The following is a 12,397-nucleotide window of genomic DNA, read 5'->3' as shown; positions in this document are numbered from 1 at the left end:
TTTCATTATTCAGTGCGGCTATCACGTTTGGCAGTCTTGCAACCCATTCACGAGATCTCGTATCGTAAATGAATTCCCTCGCGTACTGGTATCCGAATAATCTCTCAGCGAGTGTTCTATTAAATCGCTCAACAATTGCCTGATCCCGATGAATTTCAGTATGTCCTCGTCGTATGGTAACGTTATGCTGCTTTGTCAGTGATGACACCGCGCCCTGAAATTCCTTGCCAGGATCAACTTGTAATAATCGTGGCCAGTTTAGAGGTCCTCGTTGATAAATTCGTTTAAACGCAGAGGCGACTTCGGACGCTGTTTTAGTCGCTAACGGTTCTGCTTCTTTGTATCTACTGGCAACATCAACTACTGTTAGCGCGTATTTGTATATTTTTCTACGGACAGTATCATGAGGCAGGAATAGTATGTCAGCCTGATGAACTTCATTGGGCACACTAACATCAAAATGTGCAAAGTTGATTTGTCGAGGTGGTGGTAAGTAGATTTGCCATATTGCTTGTTTTGATAGCCAATTTTTGGCAACCTCGCGTGTTACTGATGCCGCGTTGGCGAGTTTATTAATTGCTGAGTTACCTCTCCAGTATCCGATTGGGGAATAATAAATCGCTTGCATTTTTATTTAATTATCCAGCGCCTAATACTAATTTAGATTTCATCGCTGATCTTACTAACCAATTAGCGAGTGACTCCTTAAATGATTTATTTTTTATGGCGCTTAGTGCATGAATTAATTTCACATCCGCGATATGCCTGTCTTGTAGATCTTTACTTCGATAAGCAACATCATGTATGTGACACGCTGCGTCGATAGCGTTTATCGGATACTCTCCCGGTTTTGGTTTAGATTGTTCATCAAGTCTGATATCTAGTCGGGTCCCTGGACCGCAGTAATTGTATCCTGGGAGATGTTTTTCTCCGGGATACTTTGCCCAGGGAGTTCCGGGGAGCTTTCCAAGTTTGGCTGCAATGTCACCTCCGCTAAATTCTCGCTTTTTTTTTTGAAATCTAAATTTTTTTGTGCCACATCGCGTACACTTACCAGAAAGTGCTTGTCTGTTATTTTTTGTTGTAATGGTTGTTAGATCATTCGTAGGGGTTCGTGCCTTACACTTCACACAATATAGATCCATAATTATTATTCTTTATATACAAATGGAAATTACAGATTTTTCTGCGACAAAAAAGAAAGAGCCAGTTAAGCATAATTCAGTGCTACCAAACTCTATCCGCGCGATTATAATTGGGCCATCCGGTTCAGGTAAAACACAGCTGTTGCTGAACTTGATAATGAAGTGGATGAAATGGGATAAACTGTATTTGATAGCTCCATCTGTAGATGATCAACGATGCTATAACGTTATAAAAGATTTTAATGAGAGTGCAAGCGCGCTGAGTAAAGACGGTGAGGATGTTGTTGAATTTATCACTGATATCGAAGAAGCCCCCAGCGTCGAGGATCTTGATGAATCAATTAACAACCTAGTAGTGTATGATGATGTTATGTTGGACAAGCAAAAAAATCCCGCAAGAATATTTTCCCGGGGACGTCACAAAAACACTGATGTGATTTATGTTACTCAGCGTTATACACAAATTCCTAAAGTAATCAGGGATAATTGTAATCTTCTTGCGATATTCAATGGAGTTGATACACATACACTGAGAAATATTCATCAAACCTGGTGTGGTGGCGATATGGATTTAAATAAATTTAAAAATTTCTTCAGTCATGCTCAAAGAAAACCTCACGGATTTGTGACAATAAATTTACACGATCCCAGAACAAGATACCGTATTGGACTTGATACACTATTTGCAACATAAAAATGTTTTTCCTTGGAAACTCATTTCCCAGAGCAGCAGAGGGGATGGACCCGACCCATGGATTTTTCAATAACGACCCCGCCACGGAAACTGTTTCAGATTTATTGAAGTAACCCAAGTTGTCAGTGCAAACTCAACGAGTTTGTCCCTGGAAACTCTTCGAGTTTTCGGGGGACATTTTTTTTTGTCCTGTATTCTGAATAGAAGGGTTTATTTCGTCGAAATAAGCCCTCTATCGAGGAATAGTTTCCTGGAGGGGTTTATTGTGCAAAAAGTTTCGGTCTGTACAGCCCCTCTGCTGCTGGCTTGGTAAAGATTAGAAAAGAACAATACTGAAACAAGTATAAGTGTCATTCAGTTCAAGTCCTATACCTTCAAAATGACATCTCCCAAACTAAACGCAATTTACCAGCAATTCTGAGTTTATCAAACGCTTTTCAAAAACCAACTGCCAATGTAACAACCAAAGCTTCAATGATGTCTTGTTGATGTTAGAGCTCTCACGAGAGAGAGAGAGAGAGAGAGAGGTTGTGTGTGTGTGTGTGTGTGTGTAAGGAACCTAACGATAGTTACTTAGCCATTAATAAGTCTCATTCTTAAATATTCTTCAGTTGTAGAAGACAAATTTTTAAAATAATCACCTATGGACGAAATTTTAATGAGAGCCAACGTTTTGCAGCATGTAGTCTTATTGAGAAAACAATTTATACTATTTTTGGAACGAAATGTTTCACCGATATTTAATAAATCATTTGAAGGAAGAAGTTGAAGAAATGCTTAAAAAGCTTGGTAAAATGTCATGATCAACATTTAAAGTCAGCTCTAGTAATTTTCATATTTATATCGGAGATTAACGGAGTGATGGGCAACTGTGGGAACTTAGCATTTTTATACATTTTTTATATATATTTAAAACAGGTTTGATCATTTTAACAAATTTGCTCAAAATTTTGTTAAAGTGAGTGATCTTTGGATTTTTCAAAGTGGAAACTATTTATGCTGTAAAATAGTGTTGCTTTGACAGCTAATTCATGCTACCCGTTCACACATCTCCAAAATAAAACACGAGCAACTTGTTTGTTTTATTCCAGCAATTCAGTGTAATATTTCATTTCTTTGTAATCATTTTAATCTTTTATGCAACTCTCTGAGTAAAAAAATACGCTTATCAAGCATGAAAATAGCGCTATAAATCGAAGTCGCTGAATGTCAAGTGTACATGAAATAATACGTAATTTGATTGTTTCAATGAATGGTGAATTGTCCATTTCGTTGTGATACGCACACTTATTTTTATATGGAGTAAACGTAATTTTCTTGCGACGAAATCTTTTTCCCTAGTTTACTTGCTTGTCCAGTCCCTGTAGCTTTGAGAATTATTGTTGTTGTTGTTTTAACGCCATTTGTTTAGAACAGGATGAGCAATACATGGTTGCCAGTATAACTAGGTGAAGAAGAAAAAATATATAAAATAAAATAAAAAACAACAATAAATCAAACAAACTTAAGAACCACTGACCCATCGGAAGCTACTGGCAAATTTTCTCACGTGCCCAAATTAGACGAACCAGGGACTAGAATATACGAATGGTTAAGATTTTTACCCACCAGAAAGTAACATATTAAAGTAGCATATTTCTCACTGGATCCCGCGCGATGTCATTACCGTTTATGTTTCTGCTGTATTCTATGAATAGTCGCACAGTAACAAGATATTCTTCATTCCCAATTGAAAATAAAGTAGCAAATTTTAAAAAATTGTTTTTTTTTTTTAAAGCAACAACGTAAAGTTATTCCAAAGTGATATCGCGACGGTAGCGACAAAAGCGGTGTTGGCTCTTAGGCGCTATCATTTTTCTCCCACCGATGTATTTCATTACCTATGAAAAATATAGTAATTTATTGCATTATTAATATTCAATATATTTCATTTAGAAATAGTATTTTGCTACTTAATTTTATTGTCAATTTTTTTCTATGCCTTCATGTACATATAAGCAATGAAAATAATGTTTTTCAAAGGTTCTTAGTTTCGTTATAAAATACAATAGCAATTTGTGGAGTCTTTCAGTAGTATTCACATGGTAATACTAACAGCCATTAGTTTTTAGTTTGCTGTATGACAGCCGTTAGTTGTTCTTCGAAAAGGTAACAGGCGCAGCTGTTATTATTATTCAGTTTTTGAACACTTAAGTTTGTCCACGCTATTACTTTTTGCAACCGTTTTTTGTTCACTGTGACAAAGTTGTGCAAGTGTTCGTTACCGACTGTCTAAATTCTGTCCATCTCAATGCTTCTAATCGACTATCTTAAATTTTTATTTTGTTTTGCCCCTGCTCATTTAGTACAATCAACCTTTGTGTCGATTTGTAATTTATTGAATGTAAACGTATTAAATTGTTCAGCCATTGTCAACAATTTAAGACATATTGTTATTTAAATTTGCTACGGGCAACCATTATTCATTATTTTCCAGGCAGTAAAGGAAGAGACTTCATTCTTGGATTAATGGGGAGCTATGGAGTGAACTGTGATGCTTACCTTCTTATTACCTCAGACCAACCAGCCGACGTGATGGTAGACGCTCCATTCATTCAAATGAACTCAACCTACCCAACAAATGACGGCTACCTAAGAGTTGGTTTAGTTTCTATGCATCACGACACGGTAGGTAAGGGAAGCAAATGTATTTCTATCCGGGCGAATATCGATATCTCGGTATATGCTGTGTCCGACTGTCCTAATGCTCCAGAGAGTGTCATGGTTATACCTGTTACCAACTTAGGGAAACGATATATTGTTGGGATGTTCCCATCTGCGCATAATTATAATGAACTCGAATCTAGCGAAATTCTAATTGTTGCTGGAAACAAGGGTACGTCCATTCAAATAACCTTTCGGTCAAGTGGCCCTGTCAGCCTTGATGGGAAAAATTATAACCACGGAGATGTATATTCTTTCGAGTTATCAGAATGTTATACATTTCTTATTAAGTCAATCTATGACCTTACAGGCACAGAAATATTGAGTGACAAACCCATCGCAGTTTTTGCCGGTAATCAATGTGTCCCTGGAAAGTATGGAGGGGCATGTGACCATATTGCGGAACAAATACCACCAGTCCCTTCTTTACGCACCAATTTTGTCATGACACCATTCTTTTCAAATGCTGTCACATTCATCACAACTGCAAAACTTGTGGCTGCATATGAAAACACAGAGATTTAGATACAAGGGAAAAGAACATACGTGCTCAATGCAGGTGAATATGTAGAACGCGAAATTTCAAACCCAGAATATATCAATGCTTCCAAAGCTATACTTCTTCTAGAAATGGCTGAGATGAAACATGGCGGAAGTATCGACGTTTATGGGGATCCATCCATGATAGTCTTGCCATCAGTTTCTAAATTTTCCAATAATTATACGTTTAGCCTTCCCATCGGTGTAAACATTTTCGATGAGCATCTTATAGTGGTGACTGTTGAGTCAGAACATCAAAATGGTATTCTTCTTGATGGAGTTAAAGCTACAGCAGCGTACAGTTATTACGTTAGTGGTCCAGATAGATTGACAAACTTCTCTATATTGGTGTATGAAATAACCAGTTCTGGCCGACATCATCTTCAGCATTGTTCAGCGGTTGTGAAGCTTGGGGCTGTCTTGTATGGAGCAGGTTATCATATGTCCTATGGACATCCGTTAGGGATGGAACTAGAAATTGCAGGTAAGACTGCTCATATGAATTAAAATGAGAATAACAGAAAGAATCAGAATAATCTGCATGTCGTACATTCAGTCTTCGATTAGAAATATTACCAATATTTTGTTTTCAAATTCTTATATTTACATCTATGTTGACCTATTTTTGTAAGTATGTACCTATGTATAACTAATTTTATTTTCCTCTTAAACGGACAATGAATCAGGTCATTCAAATTTAGGATAATATATAATCTTGAAGCACAAAAAAAAATTTAAATTACAAACAAAAGGGAAACGGCTTTGTCGACAATGCATTTACAAAATGAAACATCTATTAAGTACAATAAAATAAATATGTGTATAGAAATATCAGAATTGACACAATTTAGATTGGTACAGCATTGGCGTGCTTTAAACATTTGTCTTATATTAGTAATGATACACAGAATGCTGTATACGCAGAATGCATTCACCTATTCAATAATTAGCATTACCTCTGAGATAGCAAAGACACGGATTTTGCTGTTGCTTTTGGAATATATATAAGGTTACTACAACATTATTTCTACTTCTGCGACGGGTCATTTATGGACACATGAAACGTTCAAGGTACACAAGTCTTTGCAGACGACATTTTTTTTTATCTGATCTATTTTTGGGACTGAGGCTGCCACTTCTTCAAAGGAAGGAGTAATGGAATGTAACTTTCAAGATAGTACGGAGAACCTAAATCTGGAGAAAAAATTTCAAAGATAGCCAAATACTTCTCATATATTAATCTTTGCGCTGAAATGTTTGAAACTTTTAAGAACAGGAGGAGAAAGTATACAATGACACCATTATGTTGTCTTATTAATTTTGTTATTGTTTATTGAACAAAAGATAGTTGTAAAGCATCTACGTTTGATTAATTCGTTCAATTTACCCACATGCCTTGCTATATTTGATTCAGGTCTCTTTTATATTTTTTTAATAATATTAATGTCGGAAAATATGTGACACATATGACACATGACATTTTTTTGCTGGCTATCTTAACTGACATTTTCTTCAAATTACTTTCACAAAATATCGCGTTTAATAATATATATATATAAGCATGTAGATGAAAATAAATATATGCTTTTAATCAATTTGATGCATATATAAATACCGTACATAGCCACATGGAGGAATGCACCAATAAATACATAGATTACTGGCTGTTACGAATGCCTTCGTTTTTACTAAGTCTACCTGTTATACCTTCTTTTTAGAGTTACATTCATGCTGCTAACGGTGTATTATTAACAAAATCTTTTTATTTCAAATTAATTCTAACTGATGTATATAAATCTCAGTTCATTATGCTGATATATATATATATATATATATATATATATATATATATATATATATATATATACACACACACACACACACTTTTGGATCTGTCCATATGCAAATACTGCCTTTTCTTAATTTCTGTTGGACAGAATGAAGCCGTAAATGACATTGTTACTTATTTAACATATATCTGCTGCGTATCTCCTTATTTCAGACTGTACCAGTGCCCCATGTCAGAATGGTGGCACATGTGAAGATCTCTTTATCAACATCCGGTGTATTTGTCCAACTGGTTTCTACGGAGACCATTGTGAAACAGGTGATTCAAACAACGTCACCTCTGAATTAAGTAAAGCAAGCTACAGTTAAACGATGACTTCGTTAGTTTCATCCACCAAGAATGATATAAATGAGCAAGTGCTACGGGAAATTAAATATATTACAGAGTTTGCATAATAAAACTTGTAACGTGAAAATATAGACAAAAGCATATGAATCAACTTATATTTAGATTAGCAAGTTAACAATGCACTCGCTTCTTTTAACATTTCATTTTTTTTCCTAATAATAATTTCCTCGACGAATTTTAGAATCCATATTGGATGAGTCACCTCAATTTAGGGAGATTTATGGTTGAGATGTGATATCTAAAAACAGTATCAAAGGGACTTTTGGCATAATATTTTATGAAGTAAATCACACACTTCTCTCTCTCTCTCTCTCTCTCTCTCTCTCCATAATCTTTATAGTCTAGCATTTTCTGCAAATTCTGATTGAGATAATAACATCTTCGAGCCAAGTCCTGAGAGTTTATATCGACGCCTTCATAAAGATATTCTTCCTAATTTATTGGGTGTTTTTGTGTGTCCCGCATGACAAAATTATCGAATCGATACATTTTAGGTTTGTTTGGTAGACACTCCTCTACATCTTTTGAATGTTGCCAGCTATCGGGACCTCGTTTTTTGCCATTTTCTGTGTCTCCATTCAGTGGGATACCTAGTCCCTTTCAGCTGCTCGTTCTGCTAGTATTTCCTCTGTGTTTCCTTTAACGGGCAACCGTAGACTGCTTGTTAGGAAAATGATTGCGATATATCTAACAATGTTCATGTATGTGATATGCAACAACTGCGGTTGACAAACGTCCATTACACTCGTCCTCGGCTCTGCAATGCTGAAAGAAACAGCATTGGCTCGGATCATGGTGGTAACATCACTTTGCCTTGCCTTCTCGTAAGCAAAACAGTATTTGTTTCCGCAGTACGTGGTCAGGCTTATTTAAATGATTTGTCAGATTGATTAGGATTACATATTATACGATCCACTAATTCATCATAAGAATTGTAGTGTGCAAAACACTCTACGATGACTAACGTAAGTGATCTCTGAAATAGTGTCAGGTGCCTCATGGCTATATTAATATAGACAATATACATTTATTAAAATATACATAATATAATAGATATAAGACAGAACAGGAAAGTTTCAGTAATTAATCGTTGGTGGGTTTTTTCTTCTCACATCTGAAATTTTTATTGGAAATTCTGGAAAAGTAAATATTAAATATTTTATTTGTTCAAATGCTTTTACTCTTTGCTTTGACTTGGTTCTTGCTGTTTCATCAATGAACATTCTTATTTTATACAGATGGATGTTGAAGTTCGAATTTGAGGTGTTCCCGTAACTGTCGTTTTATACAAAGAGACAGAGATTAAAATTGTTATTAAATAGATTAACATGCAAATTATTTCTTGAAAATCTCAAAATTTGTAATCGTTGATAATTTTAGGAATCTGTCATCCACAAGCTGCAGACATGATCTTTATACTGGACTCCTCGGTCAGTCAGGAGGAGGAAAACTTTAGGAAACAGCTTGACTTTGTATCCAACTTCACGGATCAGGTCTTAATAGGTCCTAATGATACACAGGTCAGCGTTATCACTTTTTCCTCCGATGTTCACCTCGAGTTTGACTTGGACACTCACAAAAACAACATGGCTCTCAAAGCAGCTATCCAGGATATAAAATTCAAGCCAGGAATAACTCGTACCGACAAAGCTCTACAAAAAGCAAAAGTCCTAGCTGAGGATGCCAGAAGCAGATGGAGACCAACGGGTAAACGGGCCAGGGTCTTTGTATTTGTTCTCACAGATGGCATGTCTACATACAGGGACCAAACAAAGCGAGATGCTGAAGTTCTGAAGAGATATGTTGAAGCGATTGCTGCTGTTGGTAACTATAATAAATGTCCATTGTGGTTGTAGCATAATAAAACAAATTACCCTCCCCCCACCCACTATCGTGTCTCTCTAAACAACATGCAGTTTTGTTACTATACTCGTGTTTTGCTTTTTAACTTTCTTCTTCAATAATATAGAAACGGTAACAGAAGATATAACAATTTTAAAGCTTTAGCCAGCAGATCTAGCAATGATATTAACTTACTATTATATATCTTTTAAAAGAACTATGCAATTTATCAGAGAGAAAATTGGAACAGAGTTATGTTCCAAATGACTGTTCGATGTCTTTCCGAGACTACTTTGTGCACAGTTAAAATATAAATGTTATAAACGATGTGTTTGTGAATTACAGTAAATTTTGGACTGGGCAAAATTTGTTTTTATTCTCAACAAAAATCATGCATCTCTTTCTCATGAAATGTTTTAAAATAAAACGTACTGCTAAAAACATGAGCAGGCAAAATCTACTTCATGAGTATGGTCTTTCCGTCACCACTCTATTTTGAGGAAGTTTTGACTTTTCTATGTACAAAAAGAAATATTAAAAAAATATTTGGTTAGATTTTATCATTCACAGGATGTTTGATTTGAAATTATAGCTGAATACTCGTTAATACCGTCATTCAAGTTTACAATTGCACTGTTATCAAGTAATATTTTTTGCAAGCACAATGACTTAAAGTTCAGATTGTTGCTGCAGTGAACATTTTCGCATTCTGTGTTCCCGTTTTTTGTCATGTGACGGGTAAAGTTAAACACACAAGGAAAGTTGGTCATAAAATGTTCTCATGTCTGGAAATGATAGACGGACTTCTTTAATATTGTTCACAGGGATTGGAAATCAGGTTTCCCATAAAGAACTGAGGGACATTGCCTCTTCGCACCCTTCCGGTAATAGTTCTTTCGTGTTCTCCGTGGAAAACTTTGACTCGTTGTACACCATTGTCACGAAGCTCGTTCATATCACATGTGAAGGTAAATGATAGCAAGCTGTACAAAACGTAAGCATTTCCAAGCGTGTGTGCGTGTGTACGCGTGTGTGTGTGTGTGTGTGCATGAGAGAGAGAGAGAGAGAGAGAGAGAGAGAGAGAGATTTGTGAAGGAGAGAATAACCAACTACGAATGAGATATATGTACACCTTTACAAGAGAAAAAAAAACTTTTACACAATTAAATTCTTGCAAACTTATATAATATTTTTAAGAATTCTTACTTAGCATAATATGGACGACGTCTAATATAAATACTAGAGACGCTGTAAAATCCAAACTGTTTTAAATAGAATCAAAATACTTGCTACCAACACATTAATTATGAGTTTGTCTTTTCTTTTAAAACAACGGATATAAATATTTTCGGATGACTATAAGACAGAGCTCAAAATTAAAACCCATCATAGTCGCCAGGAAACATTTGTCCAGTGAACAATACTTCTCTTTAACTGTTCTTTATATATTCACATTGACTTGTTAAATCTGCTTCTCGTATCCTCGCCAGAATGTGCCAGATCAGCTATGTCTGACGTGCTTCTGCTGATAGACGAAAGTGTGAACACGTCATCAGCTGATTCCATACAGGGGTTCGCAGGGCTACTTGATTCTGCCTCAACACTTGTCGGCCTGATAGACTTCTTTGGAAACGGACATAATGAGACTCGTGTCAGTCTCGCCTCATTTTCTGACACTATCCGAACGTATGTAAATTTTTCTGAAAATCTTGTTACGAAAGTTGCACTTCGCCAGCAAATAGCCAGGATTTCACATAAAGAAAACACAATTATTAACATGACCGATGTTTTTCGGTACATAAACAAACATGGATTTGATCTAGAAAATGGCGGGCGCACTGACGCGAGGAAATTCCTTGTGCTGTTCACAAATGGTGGATACGATCTAGATGTTTATTTCGAGAAGGAGAGAGATTCCATTCTTAAGAAGGGGGCCACCATAATAACGGTGGGTATCGAATCGGAAGTACGTATGCGAATCCTCCTGCAGATTGCTTCAGGGCCATATCACGTGATTGTGGAGTCCCAGAACACCAACAGTTATCTTGATGTGTTGAAAAGAGAGCTCGCATATGATAAATGTCGCCTGGATTTTATTGACTGAAATCCCTTCGAAATCAAAATATATGTGGCGAATGTTCTCAACATGAAACAACAAACTCAGTGTTGATTAAGTGAAAGTACTTTCACAAGTTTTCTCTACGGAAAGTAACTTTGTAGAAACTGTACTTGGTTTCTTTAGAATCGTGTTAAATTGATATGGACCAAGAAAAACTATATATATATATATATATATATATATATATATATATATATATATATATATATATATATATATATATATATTAATATTATAAACTTTCATTATCTTACTTTACATGATTGTTATGTAATTCAAGTAAAAAGATCCATATCATAATTTATCCACGATCATCAAATCCATGAAGACCTCATAACGTTATGAAGACCTCATAACGTTATAAATTAATGCCATGATGTCACGTACGGCAAGGGAGTCATGCCTAAGGCATTCATATATAAAGTTATTTTACAAAACTATTTGCAGTTGTGTTGAATAAAATCAAATATTTTCCCCATATCTCATCGTGGCTTAAAAAAATGTAAATTATTCAACTTATTAATAGGTTGAGTTGAAAAAGACCACTCAAATAATAATCTCTGTATAAAGTGTGTGCGTGTGTGTGTTTTGGATTTTTAACGTAGCTTTAACAATTTTTCAGTCATATCGCTACGATGTCTGCAGTGTGGCAGATTTCACTATTGGCAAAGATGGTTTAAAAAATCAGTCTGTAATGCATTTTTACATTAACCAAGTGTTGCTTGGGCAAATGAGGTTTGCCGATAGCTATCTGTGCAGCATCCGAAACCATGCAAATGGTACTAATTTGTTTAAAATAAAATAACAATGTATACATTTCTGAACATTTTTTTCTTCTTTACAAGAATAAACATTTTTAACCACTTAAGGAATGAGCTATGACCAGTTAAAGCGTTTGTTGTACACCTCCCGTTTCCGCCTTTTTTATTATTTATAGGGTTTAGTTTTATATAAATGATCCTTATTATTATTATTATTATTATTGTAAAGATCAACTTTATATGATGAAATTGAAAAGTTACACGCTAAAGGAGATCTGTTAGCTATTTTACAAAAATTAATATCATGACTTCCAATTAGTGAAATTATTGCTTTGCATGGGATTTCGAAAAGGAAATTACGTATTAATGAATTTGATAATTATCTCTTTCAACTGT

The 12,397-nt window shown here is 35.3% G+C and overlaps 1 protein-coding gene across 1 annotated transcript; it reads left to right on the top strand.

The window, feature by feature from the left end:
* The first annotated feature begins 4,344 nt into the window (after positions 1-4,344).
* LOC149791365 (uncharacterized) lies at positions 4,345-12,056 on the top strand. Its single transcript, XM_089971340.1, has 6 exons — positions 4,345-5,065; positions 5,102-5,566; positions 7,085-7,189; positions 8,660-9,103; positions 9,946-10,089; positions 10,612-12,056. The coding sequence occupies exons 1-6, from the start codon at positions 4,348-4,350 to the stop codon at positions 11,223-11,225; spliced, it is 2,490 nt and encodes an 829-aa protein (XP_089827466.1). The 5' UTR covers positions 4,345-4,347; the 3' UTR covers positions 11,226-12,056.
* The last annotated feature ends 341 nt before the right edge of the window (positions 12,057-12,397 follow it).

Source organism: Sinohyriopsis cumingii, chromosome 9 (assembly GCF_028554795.1).
Source record: "Sinohyriopsis cumingii isolate HCF-2022 chromosome 9, ASM2855479v2, whole genome shotgun sequence".
NCBI lineage: Eukaryota > Metazoa > Mollusca > Bivalvia > Unionida > Unionidae > Sinohyriopsis > Sinohyriopsis cumingii.
This window is presented reverse-complemented; position numbering and strand designations above follow the sequence as displayed.

Excerpts from the sequence above, each read along its gene's own strand:
- LOC149791365 (XM_089971340.1), top strand. The coding sequence starts at position 4,348 with ATGGGGAGCTATGGAGTGAACTGTGATGCTTACCTTCTTATTACCTCA. Across the intron at positions 5,066-5,101 it reads ATATGAAAACACAGAGATTT|GTGAATATGTAGAACGCGAA; the intron begins AGATACAAGGGA and ends TGCTCAATGCAG. Across the intron at positions 10,090-10,611 it reads CGTTCATATCACATGTGAAG|AATGTGCCAGATCAGCTATG; the intron begins GTAAATGATAGC and ends TATCCTCGCCAG.